This window comes from Pseudopipra pipra, chromosome 4 (assembly GCF_036250125.1).
Source record: "Pseudopipra pipra isolate bDixPip1 chromosome 4, bDixPip1.hap1, whole genome shotgun sequence".
In the NCBI taxonomy this organism is placed as follows: Eukaryota; Metazoa; Chordata; class Aves; order Passeriformes; family Pipridae; genus Pseudopipra; species Pseudopipra pipra.
In genome coordinates, this window is record NC_087552.1 from 20,628,715 (window position 1) to 20,655,786 (window position 27,072).

Here is a 27,072-nt window from a genome sequence, read left to right on the forward strand (position 1 = left end):
AGAGTGTCTCCTGAAGACTCAGGTGGGAGTGGCTGCAGAGTTTCATTGCATTAAGTGCTAGAGGGTGATCCAGCAGGAATGGCTATCTCCTGAGTTATCTGCTAGTCAGATCTGGTTTTTCCCCTCTGTTGTGTTGGGTTTTTTTCTTCTTTTTTGTTCATTTTTATCTTCAGAATCACTAGATGTGATACCTGCAGAGCAGGATCCAGTGCAGTCTCTCACTAGGTACTGGCGAGTTCTACCTAACATCAGGTGAACCTCTTCCCTGTGGGGGTGCAGAACACAGGCACAGTTACCCAGAGAGTAACAGAGACATCTCCATCCTTGGAAATACTCAAAAGCTGGGCACAGTCCTGGGCAGCTGGCTCTAGGTGGCCTGCTTGAGCAGAGGGGTTGGCCCAGAGGACCTCCAGAGGTCCCTTCAACCTCAAACACTGTGATTCTGTGACTGCTGGAAAGACAAAGGCCAGCGTTTTTGTGTGAGGCTTTTTTTTTTCTCCAAAGCAACAATCAGCTGCTTAGTTGTTCTGCATGTTTGAGTTGGAAAAGTGGCTCAGCCAAAACGTGCAGGCTGAAGTCAGCAGCTGTAGAGAGGGTCTCAGGACTCCTAGTACACAGCAGAGGCTTTAGTGGGTATCTCCCCCCGTCCCCTCCTCAGACCACCACAGGATGGTGCACAAGGGTCACGCTCAGGGGGCAAGAGTGACTGTGGTGGGGAGCAGCAAGGAGGAGCTCCCCCAATCCTGGCATCCAAGGTGGTGTGCCTGGGAGGGATGGCAGGTGGGAGGGTGGCTGGGCCCCCTCTCCACAGGGATGTGCCCCTGCCATGGGCATCAGGCAGCTTGGCTTTGCTCCTTTTAACCTGTCCAGGCATGAGAGGGAACTTTTAAGGGAAGGGTGTGTCGTGGGCTATTTGATTTACACATTTGTACACCCAGCACCGACGCTGCTCTCCTGCAGCTCTGTGAGCCAGCCGTGCCCTGCATGGAGCTTGGTCAGGGCTTCGGCCCCTCCAGGCAGGTTCTCATGGCACAGGTGGGGATGAAGTTTGCCTTCAGGTGCAGCCCTCGGTGGGAGGTCACCTGCCTGAACTGTCCAACCTTCCCTCTGCTTCTCCCAGTGTTTCTGACGGGCAGTGATCGCATTCCCATCTACGGCATGTCCAGCCTGCGCATCATCATCCAGTCCACCACCAGTGGGGAGCAGTACCTGCCCGTGGCACACACCTGCTACAACCTCCTGGACCTGCCCAAGTACAGCAGCAAGGAGATCCTCAGCGCCCGGCTGGTGCAAGCTATCGATCACTATGAGGGGTTCAGCTTGGCCTGACCATCACAGGAGAGGCACAGACACTTGGGTACAGAGGCAGAAAACAATGAGCTTGGGTTTTATTTTTGTAAGGGAATGGATCTGAACATTTTTTTTTTTGGAAAATATAAATAACAATAATAATAATAGAGATTAAGCAGTCTCACCCTGATGCTGCCAGCATTTTGTGGGGCTTAAAGTAGGGCGAGGCTGTTGCTTTGAATTTCCTTATCTACTGAATGAAATCAGTTCAGTGGGCATTTCTGTTCTCCTTCCAACTTGACATCACTGCCCTCCTGGCAATTCCTTGTAGTTTGCTTTTATTGCCCCTATACACACACACATACACACACACACTTACCTCTGCTTTTAATCCAGTTTAAATATTTTGATGTTTCCTTGCATTTAGGTTATGGTGGAAACTGAGGATCTCAGTAATCTCCTCTTTGAAAAGCTGTGATTTCCCCCCACCCTTTTTTCCTCCCTTTTTGAATGCAAGCTGGTTCTTGCTTGCTTTGAATGGAAATATCCCCTCTGCCCTTTGGTCCTTGGTGGATGGTACGGGGCTGGGATGTCATTTGTGACTCCCAGAGCAGTGCATTAGTGATGCTGTGTCTTTTTGCATCAGGCTGTCTCATGGAAAATATGGTGGTTTAGGGGCATTGGCTTGTTTTTCCTCACTTGTCCTGTGTTTTGTTTCCAAGCAATGTCTTCTTAAAGAAGCCTCAGAGTCCTCTGGAGCGGGGTTTGTGTTCAGGCTTGTGGAAGGACAAACCCTACCTGAAATAACGGGTTTCTCAAATTGCCTCTCTTGTATTGTGTGTTTGTCTTGGCAAGTCTACAGACTACATGGGTGGATTTTGCTGAGCCCTGTTATTCCAATACAAGGTGAGGTGGCTGCTTTTACCACTGCCACCTTTCTCCAGAGGAGTCACGTGTGTGTGAATGTGCATGTGCCAGGGTGTGTGAATGTATGAGGTGTTACAAGCTCTTCAGTCTGGTCAGGTCAAACAAAGGAGCACAAGATCCACTTTTGAGTGATAGCTCTCAGAGATTGGTTTTATTTTGGCAGCTAGGGTTAATTTATTTTGCTGTTTGAGAGCAGCCCCTTCACTTGACAGCTGTTTTGCTGGGGGGGGTACCTGAAGGACAATCTGTATGAACTAGACTGGAAATATAGAAAAATCACTACCTAAATCCATCCTGTGTGATTGGAGAGCCTTTATCTTTTCCCCCAGTCTCGTCACCCCATTAAATAAAATTTGAATGATTCTTCCCTTCCCCTTCCCCTCCACCCCCCCAGTTTTTCAGGTCTTGATGTAAATCTCATTTTAAGCCTAGGGTGGTTTTGACATTGACTTGTTATTAGGACATAGTATTTATGCACCATGTTCAATAGACAGTATTGAACTTTGCACCTCGTAACAAAAGGTTTGAGGCTTCTAGGTTGTTTTTTTTAAGACAAGCTGTGGGCTACATGGAGAGCCCTCCAGCCTCTTTCTAATGCAGCATTTAAGATAAATATACAATTATATCAAATGTTTATTTTCGATGTGTGTGTACATAGTACAGTATTATGCAATAAATTTGATGTTTAATTCTGACTGAGTGGCTGCCTTCTCGTCTTGGGAAGTAAAGGAGAGGCTGCTCCAAGCACTGGCACTGCCTCGCCCCCTTGCCTCACCGCCCCCTTGCCTCACCGTACCTCTGAGCACGTGGAGGGAGGGTACTGCTTTCCTGTGCCTTGGACCTGGTGCTGCTGCAGCCCCAGCTCCAAGGCACTTTGCTCTCTCCACAGAGAGAGCAGGTGTGGTTTTATCTGCCTGTCATGTCTCAGACAAAGTCAGGCAAGTCCTCTGTGGAAGAGCTGGGAATTGAGACTGAACCTGTGTCATTCCATCCCCCTGTGTTTCTCCTCCTTTCCTCCTGCTTTGCAGGCAGCAGGGTGCGCAGCTGCACCTTTCCTCAAGGCAGTGAAGGCCACCAAGGCTTCTCCAGCTTGTGTCCTCCCCTGCCTGGTCCTGCAGACCCCTTGGCACAACATCCCCATGTCTCCTGTGACCTGAGCACCCTGAGGTGTGTGGTGGGGCCTGAGCTGAAATTTGCACCAGGAATAACAGCCCATGTGTCAGAAGAATGATTAAAAGATAAGATGCTTTAATTTCACTGCCTTTAACATAAACATCCATTATTCAAACTGTTTACTCAGGAGTAAACGGAATAAAACCAAATGCAACTTGTAAGAATGACAAGTTTTTCCTCTATCTTTAACTCTTGCAATCTTATTTTGTCCACAACCCGTTCATGGCCATCATTTACATAAACCACCATGATTTATTATACCACAACGTGGTAACATACAGACACACGTCTGAAATGGCCCCAGTGGACGGGAAGCCCAACAGACCGTACTGCCATCTACAGCAGACAGTTTGTTCTAGCAACATGAAAACAGGTTGTCTTATACTAAACAGCTTATTTATATCACATAAAGTACATTTTTGTACAGTACTTCACACCTTTTAAAAAGCACAGTCTTGTATTTAATATTCTCCAGTCAATAGTCATTGACGTTGGCACAGACAAATTATCAAACAAAACACACAGTTGTTGCTTGGATTGACTTAGTGTGGCAGGACAAAGGTAACTCCTGGCTATTTGTGGTTAGTGGGAAGTCAAATCATTTGTGGGAGATACAATGTTTTAGTGCTCAGGAGCCCTCCTCCTTGTGCAGGCCTGGGAGAGGGGAGTCACAGCATCTGCAAACCCAGGACAGCATTTGTACACATCTTTCCAGGACTGGAATTTTAAAATTCACTTATCTACAACAGTCTTTTCTAGCAGTTCACAACTAGGCAGATGAAGTTTTACTTTTTTTTTGCCATGGGGAAAGACCTGAACAGTTTAAAAAGAGAAACTGGCTAGGTGTGGGTTTTTCTTTTAATGTACAATCTCAGATAACAGGCTTTGTTACTTTTAGTTTTCAAAGTCCAAAAATATAAACTCTCTAAAGTGCATAACTGTACTTACATTTCATAGAAACTATCTGAAATTCTAGCAATATACCATGTAAACAGCAGTAACTAAGCATCAGAAAATGCTACAATCTCATCAGTTTAAAAATAAAATGGACTGTTCCCTACATATCATTTATCAAGATTTGTCAGGGGCAAAACCCAGCAAAACAGATAATTTATCAGTACACAGTGCAAACAGGCTTTTAAAAATAAGCAGAGAAAACATACTCCTGGGAAGCCTTGGCCCACTGAAAAAATGCATGATTATGAAAAAGGGCAGAAATTGCTTCTCTTGTCCATTTAAAGGTGTCCAGGCCCAGATTCAGCAAAGCACTCAAGCTTTAGTCCATTGTAATTCAGCAAAATCCCAAAACAGACCAGCTTGAGGCACATGCTCACCATCCAGGTTTTTGTTTTGTTGAACTGGGCCTGAACAATACAAAAACGAGCTAGTGCTAAGCACCTTTTGGTAACTCAACATCCTTTCTCATCCCACGCTTTTACTAGCAGAGTGACACTGCAGCCAGTTTGGCTCAGCTGCCTTACCTAAAATAACTAGGGAGTGCTGACTGTGAGAGGAAGAGCCTGCACGAACAGGCTGAAGGACAAAGGCACAGCTCTGGTTTCCTGGGCTGCCCTGTGTTAGGACAGGGGTTTACCCTGGTCAGGCTTCCCTTCCAGTCAAATACCTTCAAAAGCACTTTTTGAGCCCATCTGTCAGCCCAGTTAACACACCCAAAGGATCAGTTTTGCAGAGGCAGAGTCCCACATCTCTCAGGAGATGAGAACTCAGCACCTCTGAAAAGCCAAGCTCCAGGTCAGCACACAAGTCCTCCAGACCACTGGGAAATATGAAATTCAGTCTTTGCTGGTTTTATATAAAACAGGCAATTCTGCAGTCAGTAAAAAACCAAACCAACCCATAAGTTCCCATCCTAAGTGCTTTCACTAATGCAGATCAGTGCCTTACCTATCAGGACTAGCAATGGGCATGTGCAACCCACTGGGAGATGGCTGCCTTTCAAAGAGTTCATGGGATCCTGAAGAGACCAAAACAGCAGCAGTTTTGGCAAGAATTAACACAGCACATATGGCAAGTGAAACTACCACAACCCCAATACAATTATTTGTGAGCTTACCTGCCTGTAATAAAGAGGGAAGGGGGAGGAGTTGTTCTGAGAGTCCTCTTGGCTCCTCTGGTGCAATGTACATGAGGCCTGGCTACAACTGGCACTTGATTTCATCTCAGCCATTTGGCTTCTGCACACTGGCAAGGATCCCCTGGGGAGCTAAAGCACTATGGATGTGCTCTCCCTGGGACATCAGGGTCAAGCCCTGGCTTGGGCAGACCAAGGGGTGCACTCAAGCCTCTGGAGTGGGAGAGCAAGCCCAGGTGGTTCAGGACTGCAGAACTGTGAGCCCTCAGCAACTTGCTGCCTTTCTCCTTCAGGCAGCATGTTTGACACAAGCACCTGAATGAGTTGTCTCAGGACACTTTTCTGAAAGTCATAAGCAAATTTGAAAACACTGAACTGTCAGAACTTGCACCCGAGACACAGGCCCTTTCCACAGGCAGAACATGGCTCTGGGCTCTCAGTTCCCTGCAGTATCCTCTGTGCTGCCATATCTCCTACACACTGGGAAGAGACCATCCTCTGCTGCCATCATCACAGTGTCACTGCTGCAGCCCACACAGTTGTGAGGTACATGAACAAAATTTAGGCTAGTGAGTATGTGGGACACCCATGTGGACTGCTCAGCTTAGACTCATGTTTGTATCAGATGATGAACTACTGATGGGGAGGGTCTTCCAGATATCTTCCAGATACTGTACACCAGATATTTAACCAACTACCCAAATCCCAAGGAATTCTGACTTTAAGCTTTTAAAACCTCTTCTCTTCCCTGTTGCCCAATCATAGTCATAATGTCACCGTATCGCCTTCCAAGTGGAACAAGCTGGCAAGAACCTTCCTGCATGGCTCATTTTCTTTACTATCCCAAACAGATGTAGGTACTTCCTTCTACTTCAGTTGAATTGGCCATCAAAAAAGTGGGAAGAAAACCCAACTCAAACCTGGGCAAAACTGCAACTCACACCAGCTCTAGGTGATGGTGACGAGATTCTTAGAGCATTTCTCCAGAGCAACAGAAGATGCTGGACTCCAAACAGTCAGGTCAAAAGTCTGAGCAAATCTTTACTGTAGCTACAAGAGAACAGTCTTGGTGCTACCTGACGTTCACATGAGAGCAGTCAGGGCGCTTGTCTGTTAAACGAAGGTAGAAGCTATTTGATGATTTCATTACTATTCATCCTACTGTGCCTCTTGCTATGAAATCCTGGGAAAAAAGAATAGCATGGCTGGTTTTGATATTCTAAATATTACAGGATCTGTAAGCAAATCAATACAGAAGGATCCCTTCAGTGCAGTCACTGAGCAGTGTTGTGTCTCCTACACTGGCAAACTCCATTTTGGGCATCAGGCCTGGAGAAAGAGTGGGCAACAGTGAGTGTAGAGAGTGACGGAAATCCACCTTTCCTCCCTCTCCCACCTCCAGGAATGGCCCTTAGTTCCGAGGGAGCTCCTCAACTCTCCCCAGTCAAGCTCCTGCTGCATCCACTTCATGCATTTGTCCATTTCGTGCTCTCTCCTCTTTGTTTATTGGCAAAAACAATCTCCTCCTTTACATGATCTTGGAGCTAATATCTCTTTTACTGATCAGGACTTCCAGCAGCCTCAGCTTGGCCTTTATCTGCTTGTATTCATTGTATTCTTCAGCCATGGGAGTGCGGTCTTCTTTCTGCACATTCCTAGTGGGAGTGAAAGCAGATCATGAAGATTTCTGTAACAGGAATGCCCTCCCCTCAGCAGCTTCCCTCCGTACCCCAACAAGACCTAAAAAGCAGCTCCTCTCCTCTACTCATCAGAGAACAAGACCATCACTTTTATCCTTTGAGAGGAAAAAAACAAAATGAGGGGCAAACAATCTGCTCCAAGGAAGTGTGGGACCCTTGTGTATTGAAGCTGAACATTATCCCACAGTTCCAAATGGAAAACTTTATTTGAAACATGCCCTGCTTCTCTGAAATCGCCAGCCTCTACACAACAGCTGGAAAACAACTCAGGAGCCACCTGAGTGCCAGCCTGCTAGCCTGACAAAATAAAATACAAATACAGCCTCCCCTGGCTTGGTACCACAGCACTTGTTATAGGAACAGGCACACTTCTGAAAAAGAACATGACATCTGATCAGATTGCTCTTAGCCTAAAAGAAACCTTTTAAGTTTTCAGTGATTTTACAAAAACCTCTAAGGATGACGGCTGGTGACAAGAAACAAACAAGATAATTTACAAATATAGGAAAACATTCTATCAGCTCATTAATGAGGGACATTTTCTGAAAACAATAAACCCAGCTACACTAAGGCAAAAATTCTTGTTAAACTAGTGTCTGAATATCTCACAGATAAGCAAGAATAGGACAGAAATCTAAACATATAGCATTATGAAAGAACTCAATTATTTTATTGCCGAATAACTCTTCCACCATTCCTGTCAGCTGTGCTAGAGGCAGCTGGATTTTCACAGTCTGTACTTTTGCTTCCCTCTGCTTGTCCTAAGACAAAGTTTTCAAAGAGGCCATGGTCCCTGAAGTTCTTTGGCCTCTGTGTGTGTGTGAGTGTGTGTATGCACAAGGGGTTGTAATTTATTTTAATAGGCAACTGTAAGAAAAGTGGATATTAAATGATAATGATTGTGAAGAAATACGTAATAGTGAATTCAGGTAACTTTCCATATTTGGAGCTCTTTGTAGATGCAAACCAGACAAAGTAGCTGAATAACAGAGAGAAATTATTACCTTCCATTTTGTCGGAAAAAATTATCTTCAAAGTCTCTCAACTTTTTTCTGATACGCTTTTTCTCTTCCCTGACTTCTTGGAGCTGCTCCAACAGTTCAGAGCTATTGGGTTTAAAGATAAATAAGATTATACATATGTACACAATTATAACAGGAAACATGCAGTAAACCTACAAATGTATAGTTGCGTGTATACCAAGCAACAGAACTGCTCTGCCAACCTCATGTTACTTGAAATCAAAAGCTCTCCAAATTTAGTTCAGAAAAACGATCATACACTTCAGCTGAAGCCTCTAAGGAGGTCAAGTGTGTTTCACAATTTCCAATTTCCCCAGGGCACACAATTCTATGAAACTTACTTGCTGAAGATGGGTCTGGGTTTGGTGACATTTACAGGTTCAAGATTCAATGGTCACAACTTAAGGCTACCACCTACATGTGGTTGCATCAGACTCAGTTGTTTGAAACTAGCAAAGCTAGTTCCACTTGACCTCTCCAAAACCTCGAAACCTTGTAGAGTAGAGGGTTTTCATGATAGAGGCTTGCCACTGGTGAGGTGGGGCTATTACTTAGTGCTGGAATCGAAAGATGCAGAAGCCAAGTATGAGTATCAGGACAAGGTAGTTTCTTCCCAGACTCTTTCATATAAGGGTCTATTGCATTTAAAAATAAAGCACAAAAACTTCTCACTTGGATCATAAATGGAAAAAAAATCTAGACACTTTTCTGACAAATAAAATGCTACCTTAGCAAGAAATAACTTTTTGAAGTTGCCTGTGAATTTCACATACATGGATGCTTCATGGAGATTTGAAAGCCCCATATCCTGATTGCTCCTAGATGGCATCTTATCATCCACCGGGGAAACAAAGCCATCAGCATCATCTTCCAGCTGATCCAAGAAGCTACGCACGCTGAAATCTGTTTTCATGGTGATTGTGAAATCTGGCTTCACATTGCTGTCCTCCTCGGACCCCTCCTCTTCCTCCTACAAACAGGGACAGAGCACCCCCACAACACAATAGGTTACTGCTTCCCTTCTCAGAAACAAGTTCCTCCTTTCACCACATGCACTGGGGAACATGTAAGAAAAGAAGTGGATAGGCAGAGCAAACACTTCAATTGCCAAGCAATACGCAGGACACCAGGAGACCATCAGTAAGACAGCCCATACCCAAAGCACGACAGAGAAACTGCAACCACCAGACTCAATTGGTTAAGGAGACCCAGGGCAACACAGTTGAGTAAAAAAAAAATACGTGGGGTTCTTAGCAACACGTTGCCTTGTTTAATTTATGTATTCTGATGTAAATCAACCCACTTACAGTCATTATGCATACTGTCTAAAGCACATCAGCCATCCTCTGCCTTTTCCCTGGTGGCATAAAGACTTCCAGGTTAAAATGTGGAATATTCTCTCAATAGTTGCAGCTCAACAGCTCTCTCTAATGGAGTGCTTATAGAGTGATACCAATGAGCTCAGATCAGCCTTACAATTACCCAAATGTGGGATATGACTGACTGAAAAAGGACTGCTGTTGCTAACACGTTCCCGACATAAGCTCTGACCATTTAGCTGGAATACAGTAAAAATCGGAGTGGAAAACACTAAGTCTGAACTCTGCACAGTGCAATTTCCATTTTCCCCAAGGCACACTGATGAATTGGTTGTGTTCCAATTTTTTACAAAATTTATGGACATAAGATCTGAAAGTCCCTGCTGCACTTGGTATTCACCAATTCACAGCATTCTTGAATGTAGGGCTTGTCCTGTGACACTATCCAGAAGTTATTTTAATTATCAGGGAAAAGGGCCCAGTCTCTTATGTATGGAGACATTTCTAGAAGGCAGTTTTCAAACTTAATATAAAGAATGAGGGATGAGCACGAGCGAAAGGTAGTAAATGCCAGCATGGGCAGTAAATCTCTTAAATATGTAAGTATGTGTATATATATATTTATTTTACAGCCACGAAACTCTAGCCAGGAAGGATCTAAGCACATGCATATCTTTAAAAGTGTTTGAGAGCTAGTACCACTGAAGTCTTCAAAACAAAAGTATATTGTAGCATTGGGATCAAAAGAAGACATTTTCTTGACTTTTTTTTGGTGTGATTCCTTGTGAACAGTTCAATTATTCCTAAGAGACTACCCCTATATTTCAAGCAAAAAGGGAGAAGGTAACACTAGGACCTGGCCTAGTCCCATTAAATCCTCAAAGTCAATGATTCATAAATGCATACATTTAAATCAAATCATAGTCTGCCCAGAGTTTTCTTTTTAAGTTAAAGCTCTAGGCTATGATAATGCATTTCAAAGCCACAGGCCGAGAATTACAACCAAGCTTGAGGGTGAAATAAACATTAGCTGGGGAGAAGTTCTGAGTAGTAATAATAATAAAAGATATAGAGAAGTTTGAATGCATCTTAGGAAAATCTGCAGGGAAAGATAATTTGTGAAAGTTAAAGCAATACCTAGCGACCCATCTGTCAGATGTAAATTTTATAGCTTAAACAGAAGGCATAAATCAGCAGTCACATGCTGTTCTTAAACCCTGCAAACAACTCCAAGCTGAACTGGACAGGGAAGACTGTTCATTTACCAGTCCCCAAATGTGCTGTGCTGCCTGGACAGGTAAGGACAACCAGGGCTGCAGCAGAACACCAGTCCTGCTGTGGCATGGAGGAGGATTTGCTAAGTCAATCTAAGCAAAAACAGTACATTTTGTTTTAGGAGAATCTCTCTGGCACTAAAGGAGAAGCTCCCATGCCCTTTCCTGGGAGAGCTTCTCGAAAGAAGTAAACAGACAATTCTCAAAGGCAGTGTGACAAACTGCTCCTGAGGACAGATGCAAGGTGTCTTCCCCATGGATGCCCATGAGCCTGTCTTGCCTCACTCCAGGGCACAGCAGAAGGAAGAGAAACTGCAGAAATTTCATTTGTTTAGACCTCAGAGACAAAACACTGCATCTGGCTATCACATTTTGCTGTTACAAATGAAAGAGCAAATTAAAAGGATTCTTAGCAAGAACTCAAATAGAAATGACCACCTAAGGCCTTCCCTGTACACAAGTCTCACACAGGAATCTTATTTTAAACCTGCACCAGCATTTACACCTTGAACCAGAATGATCTTCAATGACTAGATCCATTTAGTGTGCACCTGCTTGGATCTTTGGGTAATCATGAGGTATTACAGAGTTACAAATATAAAATCTATAGAGTATCCTATCATTGGCACTCACAGAAAGTGAGAATCCCAATGATTTTTTTCAACACAACATTCAAAATACTGTATCAAAATGTTTGGTAAGGCTTCACCTCAAACACCTTTCAAGCTTTTAGCCAACTCTCCCAAATGCTTCCGAAAACCCCAGCCAGCCAACCAACCAAGGAAAAAACCCCAACAACCCGATTGTCAGAGGCCTGTCAAATAGTGTTCTGCCCATAGAGGATCTATGCAGCGGCTGTTCTGGGGCCTTTTGGCCATTTCCTCTCTTCAGTTCTGAGTGAAGTTCAGTACAAAGCTGTCAGATGTGGCTCCACGGGGCCCCATTTAAATGCTAATGGACATGTAAGAGTTAACAGGCTTAAGGTTGTCATCATGATCTTCAGTCAGAAACCTCTCTAGGTTTCCATCCCCTGTAGGACACTGCTGAGCCTGTTCAATGCTGCCCTGGCACAGCACCAGCCATGCTGGCCATTAGAGATCACCATAACTGACAGCTGAAGTTCTGACTCGGGGTGCAAGCATAGGTGAAAAACAGAGAACACGCTAAAAGAAAAAAACAGAAGCAAACAAAAATACTCCCCCACCAGAACACTACTGCAGATCTGATCCGGTGGTCATCTAGAAAATACTAAGAAGCTTAGTGATTATTAACCAGCCTCCAAACAGCAGCTCAACATCTTCAGTCTGCAATCTGGTATCAATGAATATGTGTCTTGAATAGTCCACTAATACACAATCTACTGTAACTGCTTAGTAATCAAATTATCTGGGATGTTTAAGTCTGCAGTACTTACACTACTAACCAAGCTCTGGCTGGGTAACAGATAAAATAACCCAAGTGTACTGAAGCCCTTTTTTCCCCTGTTGCATTGCAAGGGTACCAAAAGTAAGCCAGGGCCCAGCTCCATGCTCTCTGTCCTGGTCAACTGTTGGACTTCACTCCTCAGGGGAAGGCCCAATATCATAGCAATCATCATCACCTAGAATTATTACTCCACAGCAGCAAGAGAAAAAGAAACACAACAACCCCGCCATCCAAATGACCAGGCATTAACTAGCAGAATCAAGTTGTTCTTACTTCCATCCTCATGTGACTTAGCTAGAAATACCCTTCACCAGGTGGTGACACAGAGCCTAGACAAAAAAAGCACACGAATGGGAGTAGGTCAGGATCCCGAAGTGCCCCGGCTGGCTCCATGTGCAAGCGTTAGTTTTGTGAGAGCTCATTCCTGCCACGGTGCTGTGTGCAAGCCACAGATCTTTGGAGTGAGAGAAACTACCGCAAAACAAGTTAGTGTCATTAAAACGAAAGGAGGAAAGCAAATAAGAAAGAAAGAAACAAGGGTAATTGTGATTTTTATTTTTTTTTTGAAGCAAAATAAAATATATTATGTGCAGATGGAGGGGGAAGGAGAAGGACAGGAAAGAATGCAAAGCCAAGGAAATACTGTAGTCTTATCTACAAGGAAAGAATCTGATCAGAATTGGCGAGGCTTAAAGCACCTACTGATTTTTCAGGAGGACACTGCAAAAAAATCAACACTGACAAAAAAAAAAAATCAATCATTCTCTTTCATTGGTATAAGGGGAAAATTGATGCAAACTGAGCAATTAGTTAGCAGCTGGAGGTCTTCACCTTTATTTCCTTGAAGAAGGAAGCTGTTTCGCCCTCGATAATTGGCTGCAGCAAAGGGCTTCTCCGCTTGCTGGAGGGGGAACCCTGTGACAGGTGTTAACAAGTATGTTACATTGTGAACCCCTTTCTCCTCCACCACCTGCTCTCAGCTCATTCTCACCCATACATTCACTCCCAGCTCATCGCTGGACCACCAGGAGAAATCTGTTTCTCACAGAAAAAAACATTCCTGGCAAACCCCCTGAACCTTGGGCTGATTTTTCTCTGGATGTTGCTTAGCAAAGGACATCACTGCCAATCTCCTTTAAGAAAAAAGCTTGGATGCTAGAATACTAGCTGAGCAGTAAGTACAAAGCAAAGGCTGCAAGACAATAATCCCCAGCTCAAAGTCCATACACACACACACAGCATCTGGATGGTTCTCCAGAGCTACACTGTAAGCTCAGCGAGGCTCTCCAGACTTGCTTTCCAGGAGTCTGATTTCCCACTGAGGGAAATCAGTGATGCAGAGATGGATTTTCAAATGTGTCCTGACTCTGTATGAGCCTCTCACTGTTCTCACTCAAGGGGGCTGGGGAAAGCCAGTCTCATCTCTCCTCCGATAGCCACTGTAAAATTTCAGTTTTGTGTCTAAACAGGACCTGAGCTCCTTTGAGAGCTTTGTGTTAAACTGCCCACAGCACACTTACATAGCATCTTCCTTCGTGATTGCCAACACTGTCTTCAAAACATCCATTTTGGGGAGTATTTTGCATATTCAGGGAGGAATAGCTTTTTGTTTTGTTTTAAACGCGGGACTAGGACCACCTCCCACTATTTGCAGAAAAAAGCCTCACTTCTCAGTGTGACTGCACTGAGTGATGCTGCCAGTCTGTTCACATCACTGGCAGTCTATAAAAAGTGGGCAGGACATCAGCACAGCTTGGGAACAGCAAAAAAAGTAAAGGTTCATAGATGATGGACAGAGTAAACAGGAACCATGATAAAAGAATTATCGTTCCATAGAAAGAAAGGCTCCAAGTATTCTGTGTGGGTTTTTAGATCAGTTTTTTTTTTTAAAGTGGCTTACACAAGTTGTCTAAAATGACAGTGAATTTGCTCCCTAGAGGCTTATGTTGGGTTCCTTGGTTGTGGCTGTGTCTCCTTGCCAAAGCACCACTTTGAATGAGGGAATATCTACCACTTGCAGGATCTCTTTAATACAAATTAAGCATTAGAAGACTGCCAGCCCTTTCTTTCACCAAGGACACTGCTATGCCCTGTGGGATCTACGCAAGTCTGTGTTACAACTCTGTGTAACCAAGCAGCATGAAAGACCTACAGCTCAGCGTGGGTTGGTACGGAAAGGGAAGTGAGGCTGTAGCCAAACAGAAGATGATGAAATAACAGCAGCAGCCCAATGGAAAGAGAAGAAACAACACAAAGTGAGATGTGTCCCATGGCTCATAGGTGGGCACTTAGAGACCCTTGATCAGCTTTGCCCTACTTCAGTATAAGGTGTGTCACTGATTCACTCATTTGCTTGATCTTTGAGCGATCAGGGAGGTTGGGACTTGGCCTTAGTGACTGTGTTGTATGCAAAAGTGTGGTGGTTCCTGCTTCCTCAACTTGAAACCAAAGAAACAGCCCCCAAAAGAATGCTCTACTCACAATAATAGGGATGGTGCTGGCTCTGGAGAGGATCTGTTTGACCAAGCGATACCTGTCATACAATGGCTTCATCACCTGTCGTTCATTTTTGGTAACCTGAAAGGGAGAAAGAAGAGAGATCCATGAAGCCTGAAGCAGTACTCCACTCTAACTCACATGCCTGCGATCACCATTAGTATGAGAAGGCTTGAAAGGAATTGTATGGAGACAACAGGAGAGCAGCATTAGCCCTGAAAATGGTAATGCAAGTGCTCATGTACTCATTGCAACTCCTGTGCCCAGTGCCAGCTGAGCTGTGGGTGGAGTGTCTTGTGAAGATGGCTGTACGACACAGGTGGTGTTTAAATGACCGATTAGGTGTCATGTCCACAGTGCAAAATGACCCTCAGAGGCAGCAGTCTGTGCCTGCAATCACAAGTACAAGATGAGGTTTCCCATCCTTATTCCCGTGGCTGGCCCTCAGAGGCTGTACTTATGATTCAGGCAAAGGGAAAAGAGCTGCAATGACTGGACATTACAATGCAAGGAGACTTTCCCCAAGCAGGTTAAACTACGGATTTCATAAAAACTGACTTTCTGGCTTTGTTATTCCTCCTAATTTCCTGTCCAAGCCAGCAGTTTTTCACTTTTTTAACCCCCTAACCTTGCCCTCCACACCTCCTTCCAGTCACCTTGCTGGGGAGAAGTTACCACAGAGCCGAGAAGGGATGAAGGTGCCAGGGCTGTGTGGCATAAAGAATACAGAATAGTGCTGTAATGTCCACCTCAGGCATTCCTTACATTGCTCTGTCCTTAACCCCACTCCTAACTGCCTGTTGTGCTCCCTCCTCAGTCTGAGAGCATTAGAAACTTAAGGGTATTCATTTCTGTTTTAATTTCAGGTTTAAGCTAAGCCAAAAACTGTCAGTAGCACTGACAGTGCAGAAGGGAAGACCTAACAGTAGCTAGTGTGGGAAAGCAGAGGTCTGTCCAACTAAGTACTAGTTGTGAAGAAGCTCTTTTATTTCTTCAATGTTGTGTTACAGCAGGGTTAGAAAACAAACAAACAAAATCCTCAGCAGAACCTGATCATCATTCAGCACTGTCTGACCCACATTCTACGATGAGTGTCCTTCCATTAGATCTTTTGTCTAACTTTAGATTATAAAGCTCTTATGGGGAAGCTTTAACTGATGTCATGCCTATCTTCCTCAAGGCTTTCTACTGCTGCTAATCACCAGAGCACCTGAACAACCACCATATAAAAATCATCACTGACAGCGTAACCTCTGGGGAGCTTTGTGAGGCCTCTTTTTCTACAAAAGAAATAGGAGGAAAGGGAATACAGCTTGAGATGGGGAGGAAATTTTAAAGTGAACTGCCTTTTATTTTGTCTGCAGTTGACTTTCACTGGAGTAAGCTTTCTAAAGCTTTCACATCCTCCCTCCAGAGCAGGAGAGGGTATTGGTGCAAGGGGCAGAAGAGCTGTAAGCATTGCCAGGAGTGGGATGGCAGGGATGAACTCGGAATCTGGATGAACTCGGAATCTTCCTCCTGAAAACCAAGCCTGTTTCCTATGCTGGGGGCAGATGAACAGGGAGGAAGGAGGAGGAAGATCTTTTTACTGCTCTCTCTGTTCAATGCAAACATGCCCAAGCCTGATACGGGGCACCCAGATGGGCAGTCTGAGCTCTAGGGCCTGAATGTCCCACACCTCCAAAGCACAGCAGGGCTCCGATACTGCCTGTTTGTTGAGTAAGCAGCTCACATGGATTAGAGGAATGTGAGCAGCATCAAACAATTCACTCAGCCCTCTTTGTACTGAGTTTTGTATTGATGTGTCTGCACTCAGTTGCACTGGCTAGCAAGTTGCCTCCATCTTTGGACGTTTCTCTGTAACTAATCAAGAATACAACTGTAGAAACTGAGTAGTCTAAAATTATATATATGTAATATTAATCCTAGCTTTATTAGACTAGCAGTTAGTAAAACAGGAGGTACAGCACTACTGTTGGCTCAGACAGTCTCTCTTACTTCAAAAAAAACCAAACCAAGACTGTGCTGAGGCTCATGTTGAGGCTGAGAACTAAAGCATTCAATTAATAATATTTCAAAGTTGATAAACAGTACTGTTCTGCACAGAAAAATAAACATAAGCCTTGGCATGGACAAAAATCCTTAGGTATGTTGAAGAATGGAAAAGATAAGCAACACGCTTCAGCGTCTGGATATCAGTATGGAGGAACAACACAGAAAATTAATTTAGGCATTAGAAGTTAAGTGTATGGAGTCTGAGACTTACACCAGCAAACTTAACAGAAAGCAGACTCTGAAAGTAAATGCTTAGCACACAGGCAAACTGTCTCATTAAGTAAACATAAGTAAGACCAGCAAAGCCTGAGTATATTTTGGGACAACATCAAAATGCAAAGAGACTGCTGGAATAATGGAACCTTTGACACAACTCTGGGGCACACTCCACATGGCAAAAGAGCTGCAGCTGAGGAACAGACCATTGGTCGCATTGTTAGAGCAGCTCAAGAATTTCTGCAGAGACAGACTTTTGGCTTAACTAAAACAGTTCAGTTCCACCTTTGCAGGTTCATGTATCACTGGTGCAGAAAGACCCAGTTGCACAATAAATCTGAGCTCCATTGTTTTTCTTGTTTAGTTAAATGTCTTTAAGACAAAAAAAACTTGGCTGAACTATCCCCATTCTCCTCAAACTCTCAGTATTTTTCCACTGCTGCAGTGCCAGGAGTTAGGAACAGCAAAAGCTGATCAGCTACAGTCTTCCTTGCCATGCACTTCAGTGTTGCTAGGTATAGACTGCTTACTTAAAAATAAGTAAATTAAAAAGCAGTTGTATAAATGAAGCAAGGGAAGGAGGGGGAAAAAAAGGTGTGCTGACATGATAGGCTCTGGGCTTGTTTTTTTTTTTTAAACAGATTCAAGTGAGTTCACTTCAGAAGGATGCTACCTGTTGATTTACATCATTGTAAAGGCAGCAAAAGCAGAGTTGGTCTCATGGAGAAGACAGGGAAGGTTAAGTGGACTCCTTTGTGCTTCCCTTTTGCTATTTTACACAAGAATAAATCTGCATTTCCTCTCATATAACTATGCCATTTTTAGTTGCTAATATATGTGACTGTACAATATTAGCACTTCATGAATGTATTTAAATAAATTAGTGAGACTTTTTTAAAAACAATGGATAAAGAAGGAAATAATTCAGAAGCAAAAGGAAGGAAAAGATCAGGAATCCCATGCAGGAGCAGAATGACAGATTTGTCAGCTGCACTAATCAAGTACTCCTTATAAGCAGTAATTTGCTGCTCCCAAGCCACTGCTCAAAGGATTAGCACCACTCTGACACTAAGTTACTTTACCCATGCAGCTTGTAGCAAAGATTACAGTGTCATCATTGAAAGAGAAGGAGGGACTCATAGAAAGCTAACTTGGTGGCCTGGAAGCCACTGTGTTTCTGCCACAGCAGGGATCAACACAATACTTAATTCCCCATCTTCATAAATAATTTGGCTTTGTTAAGATCAAATGTACAAGAAAACTCATGCCATTCTCTTCCTCTGGTACACAGATAAAACCCACTTCTTTCTCAGGAGAAGAACCAAATGGCCTGTCAACTCCCTGAAGTGCCTTCCCGGTTAGCCATTAATACCAAAAAACTGCAAACTTCCTGGTTGAATGGGAGACAACACACAAACTGGATGTCTGTGGAACCTAGTGAGTGTCATGCCAAAATAATGCACACTTGGCCTCACTAGGCCTGTAGGCTCTGTCCTGCAGGTGTCTGTCAATCCCTGTGCTGTGTGTGGCACCACCTTGCCTAGAACAGACTCCTCAGTGGCAGTGGAAGTCAAGGATCAGGGAGGTGGATTGGAGGATGCATGGGGGGTTTGAAGAGCAAAAAGTTCCAGTGACCAGTGACATCAAAGGGGCATTATGGGCATCATTTACCACAAACAAAGACACAGAAAGATGTACTTTGAAAAAAAAAAAAAAGTGCAGTACATACCGGTCTGCCATGAATGCCTTCATAATACAGCAAAGCTTTTTGAAGAGCCACTTTTTCAGCTGCTATCTGATCTCTTGTCATGTCCTATGAAATTTGGCACAGAGAGAGAGGAGGAGGAAGAAGAAAACAAAGTCAGATTCCTGGACTCAAACAATACTGATCTGTGGTATAATCAAAGTCATGTCATATTGTCATGAAAGTTTTGAAGATTCCAGCTATATTGCCAAGGAGACTGTGAGTAGAACCCTACATACAATGCAGGCAGATTAAAAACATGTAAATTTTGCATATGAAGATATTTTTTAAGGGGGATTTATTGATTATCAGTGTGCTTTGAAAAAACAAGCTATGCAACTTTCGATGATTGTGGCTCTTTTTCGGTTAAGATCTGCAGTGAAAATTCTACAACAGAACACATGTCCTTTCTTTTTCTATAAATTTGAGACAAGCTCCAATATCTCTTGCAAAACTTGACACCTTTGCTTTGACTGCCAAAAATACACTTTACCAAGAGCTGAAGTGCAGTCAGATCACCTCCTTTTGCCAATTCTGCCATGCAGTGAAAAGCTGTGGCAGACAGACTGAGGGGACAAAGCCGAAAAAATAAAGGGCAGACAGACAGACAGACTTCTCTAACTAAGTTGGCCAGAGCTCTCCCACTGAACTTACCTGACTCCATGCCTTCTCTCCCTATCACAGCACCAAATACTGTCAACAGACCCTCTACAAACAGCCAGGCTTGGATTCTTGCTACAGTCAGAAAATAGCCAAACACACACACTATGTGCAAGTTCTTCTTCTTCAGATCTATTAAACAAAGATAATGCTGTCTGCCTCATTCTTACAAACCACTGCACAATTTACATGTCAGCAGACTCAAGGACTTCACTTACAAGGCTGCCCAAACCTCAGGAGCATTCAACATCAGACACAAAGACCTCCCTGCTGATAACCCTCAGAGATTACAGCAGTTAACAGAGCTCCATGTAAAACTCTGAAGGATAGTGATAAAATACCCTGAGAGAATAGCATTCAGCTTTGAAATAAATAGAAGCTAACAGATGACACAATCTCCAGAATCAGTGCAAGACTCAGAATTTGCCAGAAGCCTTTGGATGTAACAACAGAAATAGCCAAATACAGGGCAGGAAATATTGCAATAATTCAGAAACATTGCTCAGAATATACAACGGTCAGACAAAGAACATACGATGACATTCAAAAGAAACCGAGCTCTGGAAAAAAATCAGATACTAAGGGGCAGAGGGAAAGAAACTAAAGCAAGTGAGCCCAGAGTAAAGGTTGTAGACTTTTAAACAAAACAGAAGACCATAGTGCTCTCACAAGTGACTGTGCAGCCACAAGTTACCTACTTGTACTTAAAGACCTAAACCTGATTTGTCTACGTCATACCTTAATATCTTCAGGTCGATTTGTCTCTGCTCGTTTTTCTTGAAGCTTCTTCTGGATAGAGTCAAGGGTTACTTCCACAGCAGGCTTGGCAGATTTATCTGACAGGTCTTGCTTCTTGTCATCATCCTTTTCCAGCTGAGAGCCGAAGCTCTTGGGAAGCGTGTTGCTTCGCTGACGCACAACAGGGCCAAGGTCTTCCTCCGATATCTTCAGTTTTGACTCTAAACAGGGACATTGGAAGATGCGTAATTTGTCATTTTTAAAATGTGACAGTGACAGGATCGCTACCTCACATCAAATCTAAATGAGTCAGAGTTGAGCCGCCCCCCAAAGGTGCACCAGTGGTGGCTGCTCACCTTTAAGCTGCTTTCGGAATTTGGCCAAATCATTTGTCCATTTGAGCACTTCGGGGTTGGCTGCTTTGTCGCTGTGGGAAGGCTGAGAGGAAAGAAGAATCATGCTGAATCTGTGTTAAACCAACAGGAGAGACTCACTGAAACAAGTGTGTGGGACAAAGAGGTACAACAGAACTTGGATCCAGCATAGAGCACAGTCACTGTTTTCTGACTGGCACCTGCACACCTCTGACCAGCTCATTTCAGACCTTGTTTTAATTGCTCCTGCCCTTCACAACACTGTCTTAGGAGCACCATGAAATTGATTTTCTTTTTAGAAAACACAAAACATTTGACAGCAACAGTTGAGTCGTAGAGGTGGCTCAGAGGGCCAGATGCACACTGGAATCCTTGTGTCTACTGTTTTGTAACAAGAGGGCACCTCCAAAATAGGAAACCTAACATGAACAGTTTGAAAAGTATTAGGATACATGTATCCACACCAAAGGCTGCCTTATATCCAAAGACAACAAAATAACCTAAATGCTAGGCTACAGCAAACTCTGAGCAATTCTTCCAGCCTTTTTTACTGCACGCAAGATCCTTTCAGTACAATTCTTTGTACTTCAATCTCCAACAAAGATACACACATGCAAAGCTTTGGTTCCTTAAAAAGCTTTCTGTGCATCGGAAGGGCATGTCAGGAACAATTAGAGTACAGTCCACTACTACTGCTCAGCAGAAGACTGTGGTTCCTTGCTCAGGAGTGAAGGCAGCTGTTCTCTCTCCTCTGCAATGCACAGGTGTCCTGGGATTACCTCAATGCAAATGAGATGTGCAAATGTGCTTTCCATAAGCTGAACTTAAATAAGTAAACAAACAGAAGTTTAACATAGCTATTCCTATACACTGTCTTAAGCAGAGATCAAAATCCTATGAGTTTATTAGACTCTCTCCTCTTGTGCTGCACTGATAGTACATAATGCCTGGAAAGGTAATTTGCTTGGTATGGATACACATTTTTTTAGGGGCAGCAGCTTTGTTAATTTCTTCTTTTTTTTCCTCCTTATAAAAGCTTTCAAGCCCTCTGCATGTTTGACACATTTCCCTGATGTCCCTTCCCTTTGTTGTTAATTCATATATCTCCACATAAATGCTTAACTCCTAGAAACTCACTCTGTATTTCCTCTCCTCTTCGAATTTGTCCTCAAATCTCCTGATCTTTTTCTTCAGTCCCTGAATCCTCCGGGTGAGTTGTGCAGGGGTAAGGTCTTCTCTGTCATCTTCATAAGATCCCAAGGATGAACTCCGCCTCCTACCGAGAACAGAGATTGCAGGAAGAGCTTATCCAAACAGCCACAGTACATCTCGATGCAGAGAACGGCATTTAAACTTTGGGTAAATAAAGGCAAAGCCCAGAAAGTAAGAATGCTATGTTGCTACTCTGTAATGACAGATAGCAAAAGATGTTCTAACAGCCTCTTTCAGTAGCAGCAACTCCCTAGATATAAATTTACAAACCCAGAAATTATTAGCTACCAAGAACTTTCATAAAAACAACAGTTTCCTGTGAGCAGGAAAAGAAACACAACACAGCACAGCTATATGATGTATATGATACAATAACATATGAGGATGTTGTTTGATGCAGCTGGGAGGGAGGGTCAGCACAGGCAAATCACCACCCACCTCATGAAGGAATGAGAATTGGGAGGAGAAGGAGGCACTTCTGTATCATCCAGGTACTGCTGGCTCTGTCCATAGGCATAGAAGCGAGGGGACAGCATAGGATCGCTGTCCTCATCCAGCAGCTGGCGAATCAAGCGCCCAGCCTGCGGGGAAAGGCGAGCCTCATCTGAGTCTAAGCCGTCTCGCTGCCATGAGGAAAGAGCAGGGATGGGCTCTGGGAACAGTAAGACAAAGGCTGGTTTTATTGTTTTTGTTTTACATGTAAGACAAGACTCCAGGTAACTTTTCTAATGAACCTTGACCCATTTGTCCTGGACCATGACTCCTTGCCACCAGGCATTCTCCGGTCATTACTCGCATCTGCCCTGTGTGCAAAGCAATACAAAGCACTGCCTGACCACATGGGCACCCTACACAAATGTAAATAATCTCTTAGGTGCAACAGAAAAGTGTGCCCAAAAGATGATCAGGAATTACCACAGACTGACTCTAAACAAGGCTATCACCAGGTAACACCTTTGACTAAAATGTTATGCTGGACAGAGAGAATTACTGGAACATGTTAGTACAAAAGAGGCAACTGGATTACAAAAGGATATTTTTTCAGTTTCAGGATGTACAAATACTGTAAATGAGTAGGTCTTCCTGTAGCCTCCAGCTCTCCAGTGCAACCCGGTCACCTGCTACTGGAAATTCAAAGCCTCGGAGTAAACATAGGTTCTTCTAGTCTGCAAGCAAAAGGTGTCTGGCACTACTACCTGTTCCACAGGGTGCCTAGCCCATAAATTAACAATTATGGTAATATGGTCCCAATTTCCCCTTATCTCTTTCACATGCAATCCTGCTGCTTAACAGCATAGTACAAAAGGAAGGAAATTCTCAGTCCCCTGGATTACATAACCAGCTAGAAGTAAAAGCAATGTTGTACAGGGAGATGGAAGTGGGAAAGGGAAACCCAACTTAGCATTGCTGATTAGCATAATAGAGCCCACGGAAAGCAATCGCCTCAATCTTGTGATCACTCCCTCCAGATGCCATAAGGAGTCCAACATTTTGTGTTCAGATAGTTTACTAAGCTGATTTGCATGCTCCTACTTAAACTGTCTAATCCTGTGGTGCTAAGAGCCAGGCTTTGAACTTATAAATCTAACAAACAGTTCTAGAGTCAAGTAACAAAACAAAAACCTTATAGAAAGCTCCCAGATCAGTCGCAGAGCTATGGACTAACTGTTTCCTGTGCCTAGTGTGTCTTTTCTCCATTCACAAAGACAAGGGGCTTTAGAAGTTACCAATTTATGAAAAAAACCCAGTTATTTCCTTTTCCTGAACAAGGATAACATTTTCACAGCTCAGAGTGGATTTCACAAGGACTCCCCTGCAGAACCTCTGTGCTGTTTAATATTCCCCCTCTGTACAATTCGGGCAGTGTGAGATCATCCCCAATGAAGTAATGACAGGCTCAGTGGTTTTTTGCCCATACGCATCTTCACGATGCTCTGCTCTTCTCCTTTTCTCTTTTTCCTTAGCACATGAATATAAATGGCATGCCCCTGCTTAGAGGCTGGTGCTGCATTCACACTGATGGTTACCCTGGAAGGAAGAGATGGCAGGGGGTTTTTGTATAAGAGCTTCTTGAAGGTGTTGTGATAAGAGAAGCACATACAAGCCTGGCTCACAGATGTTACTTCCATGAGGTGTGCAAGTCCGAAGTGCATGTAGAATCAGAAAGCTTATGCAGCCTGCAATTCTCTTAGGTAATTTCTGGAAAAAGAGTTTTTCTAAGCACAGTTCAATCGTGGCAGTATCTAATACCTGAAATATTTTGCACCCACTTCCCTGAATCTCTTATGATTTTGGGAAGGATCTCACAAGATCTCTTGTAGCAAAATAAAGGGTAATAATACAAAAGGAAAAAAGCTGATACATTTGACTTGCAGGAATGAGAGTTACATGATGCATGGGATTCTTCTAGACATTTCTCCCTTTTAGTTCTTTGAATACGCTCTCACCCCCAAGCAGAACTTGCTCTTGGAAATTGTTAAATAACACCTTCATGGGATTTACATAGATAGAATAAATTTAGAAGAAATCAGCAGCATATTTAGCAGTAACCAAATTAAGCTCCTATCACACCAGCTAACAAAGCCATTATTAATCATGCATGATGCATGTGACTTTGTCCAAGGTGGATTTTTAAACCAGACAGCATGCAACATTCAGGGAATCGCAAAGGCTCAAAGAGCCTCTGATCAAACCCCAGAAGACAACAAAGCACTTCGAGACTGAGGTATATATACTTTTTATTTTGTTGATTTCAAAACACTCCCCCAAAACAGAAACTCACAGTGCAAAGGAGATAGTGTTAAAAAGGAGAAGAAAAAAGTCCTAAAAGAAAAAATCAAATTTGAGACTTGACAGAACAAATGGTTGCTATAGAAAATCAGCTGGTTTTAACCCTTGCTTCTGGAAGGCCTGACTCTATGGGTAATTTCGTTTCCCTTGCTGACCCAACATATTGAGAAGAAAAAAACTCATCTACACACAAAACAGCTAGACTCCCAGAGAGTAACACAGCAATTAATCAAGGAATATATGTAGGTATATAGAATTATGGATTTTATCTACATCAGATCACAAAGTAGACCAGAGCTGTAGTCCAACTGCCTTCTCTCTTCTTCTGGCCAGGTGCCAGGTGCTTCAGGTGGAAGCACTGGAATTGCTGGATCACACAAACATATAGGAACCCACTAAGGGTAAGCTGCCACTTTTTCTGACGGTGTACAATCAATCAATTCCTGTTTAACAGGATACATATTTTTTGTTATTCATTTATCCAAGATAGCTGTCAAAGCACTGAGCCTTTCCTTAAGGCTGTTAAGTTCCTGGACTTAATGGTTCGGGTTTGAAGTATCTGCTATCATGATTAATGTTGTCACCCTTTCCCCTTTCTGCTAACTGAAGAATAGAATCTCAGTAAAGAATGTAGATGTTTCACCTTTTCCTTGCCATTGACTTGACAGGGTAGCTACCCTTATTAATTTTCTGTCCTGAACAGATCTCTCTTGCTCAGGGAGAACTCTTGGTTTTCTACCCATTTCCACATTCTTTCCACGCGCTCTTCCCCCCCCTTTTTCCTAATGAAAACTTTTCATAAAAAAAACCAAAAGGGAATATCTAGCCAAGGTAGTTGTACCAGTGCAGAGAAAGGGTGAAAAAATTTTTTATTTCTTGGTCAGATTCTCAAGGCATTTCTTTCAGATCTGCCTTTTCTAAGCTGGCACAGAAGCAGTGAGCTATGCTGGTATTGAGCCTGCAGTCCTTCAGAAGCGCTGCACTCCCTCTCAAAATCCCACAAAACCAGCTAATCTTTCAACAAAGCTGTCAGCCATCTGCCAGGTGTGGCTCTGCAGAACTCTGTAGACACATTATGGCAATACAACCTCTCTGCAAACCTGCTGCATAGAGGGCTGGAGATATTAATAAATCTGTAAAATGCAAGAAGGAAGAAAGATTTGGTGTATTACTAGTGAGCTCCAAGCCCTCTTGCTGACAAAAACATGTCTTTTTTTATAATTACACTGTATATTTGCCACAGGGTTACTGGGGGCTGCAGGGCCAACAGAGGGGTGTCCACACACAAATACCACCTGAGGTGCAGCCAGCAAAATGCCATAGGCATCTCCTGTTTCCCTCTCTGCAGCCACACAGCTGATGCCTTCTGCTAACTGCTTTTACACACACCTAGCTATCAAACAAAGGAGGCCAAACCTTAGCTGCTGTAAACTGAAGTAGGTCCATAGGGATTAAGAAGTCTAAACTCATTACAACACCTGAGGTCCTAGCATCAAAATGCCACTTGAAAGAGTCCAGAAAGACCTCTTACAATGAAATGAATAAAGCAATTTAAAACTCCATCCAAAGCATTCACTAGCTCAGTAACAACCTATTTTTTTCATCTTAAAAATAACTGTATGGAAATATCCTTGTTTGAATACATCAGGAGGTATTCTTCCTACGCAGATCAAAAGAATGGCCCAAATACAGCACTGCCATGCCTATTCAGTTAGTGAGATGACACATCTCTCAGCTAGCAAGCAAACTTTAACAATCAAAAACACATTTTTAATATATTGATGCTATAAAATAAATTCAGTAAACAATGCAATTATTTTTTTCTACACTTAGTAATAAAAATGAAATGTGCTTCATTACCTATTTACCTTATGCTAAAGACTGTTACACACAAATACACTGATCAGTCTAAGTTCACAGTGCTAAAAAAAAAGAAAACTAAATGCAGCTTCCCTTTTGCTACACTATTTGGATTTTTTTGCATTCCTTTGGTTTTTTTTCATGGGAAAGTATCAACTAAGTCAATGCTAAAACTATCTGTAGATCAGCTTCACCCTCAGGGTCTAAGTGCTGCAATACTTGAGTTCTCAACACTGAGAACTCGAATTGTGTTTTTGCATTTTAAACTTCTGCTTTTTTTTTAAACTTGATAGTTTGCAGAAAAATGTCTGTAGATTATTCCTTAAGTGCTTGTTACTGCAAACTCTGCTCGAAATCTCAGCTACAGAACTTTTTTAAAGCATCAGTAATCAGGTGACATCGGCAGCAATCACACACATCGTATTGATCCACTGAACCGCCTGCTCAGCCCAATCTGCTGACAAGGCCAGCCACTGTTCTGAAGAGCAACATACTTCCAGATTTTCCTCGAGGACAGGATAGCAAGTTCTGGGCTTGAATTAGAAACATTTGGTAAGAAATCTGCACAATAGCTCTGGACTGTGAGAGAACACTCTGTACTCCTCAGTCACAGCACCCAATTCAAACATAATCCACAACAATTAGAAACCTTTGCTATGGAAGCAGCTCTGAAAATGCTTGCTTACAAAGCCATCTCAGCTGGCA

The 27,072-nt window shown here is 43.1% G+C and overlaps 2 protein-coding genes across 13 annotated transcripts in view; one reads left to right on the forward strand and one right to left on the reverse strand.

Moving 5' to 3' along the window:
• The window catches only part of HERC3 (HECT and RLD domain containing E3 ubiquitin protein ligase 3), a 48,903-nt gene extending 45,991 nt beyond the window's left edge, over nucleotides 1-2,912 (forward strand). For both annotated transcript variants that reach the window (XM_064651906.1, XM_064651907.1), the window contains exon 25: nucleotides 1,121-2,912. In XM_064651906.1, coding sequence (XP_064507976.1) covers nucleotides 1,121-1,329 — 209 coding nt within the window. In that variant the 3' untranslated portion in view covers nucleotides 1,330-2,912. The remainder of the gene's footprint in view (nucleotides 1-1,120) is intronic.
• A 536-nt stretch (nucleotides 2,913-3,448) lies between these two features.
• The window catches only part of FAM13A (family with sequence similarity 13 member A), a 139,441-nt gene continuing 115,817 nt past the window's right edge, over nucleotides 3,449-27,072 (reverse strand). For 9 of the 11 annotated variants that reach the window (XM_064651901.1, XM_064651898.1, XM_064651896.1 and 6 more), the window contains 10 exons: nucleotides 22,156-22,369; nucleotides 21,643-21,781; nucleotides 20,488-20,569; nucleotides 20,132-20,352; nucleotides 18,719-18,802; nucleotides 14,704-14,799; nucleotides 13,054-13,137; nucleotides 8,978-9,174; nucleotides 8,187-8,288; nucleotides 3,449-7,137 (listed from right to left, as the gene is read on the reverse strand). In XM_064651901.1, coding sequence (XP_064507971.1) covers nucleotides 7,011-7,137; nucleotides 8,187-8,288; nucleotides 8,978-9,174; nucleotides 13,054-13,137; nucleotides 14,704-14,799; nucleotides 18,719-18,802; nucleotides 20,132-20,352; nucleotides 20,488-20,569; nucleotides 21,643-21,781; nucleotides 22,156-22,369 — 1,346 coding nt within the window. In that variant the 3' untranslated portion in view covers nucleotides 3,449-7,010. The remainder of the gene's footprint in view (nucleotides 7,138-8,186; nucleotides 8,289-8,977; nucleotides 9,175-13,053; nucleotides 13,138-14,703; nucleotides 14,800-18,718; nucleotides 18,803-20,131; nucleotides 20,353-20,487; nucleotides 20,570-21,642; nucleotides 21,782-22,155; nucleotides 22,370-27,072) is intronic. The other 2 variants (XM_064651897.1, XM_064651903.1) reach the window with 1 other exon arrangement.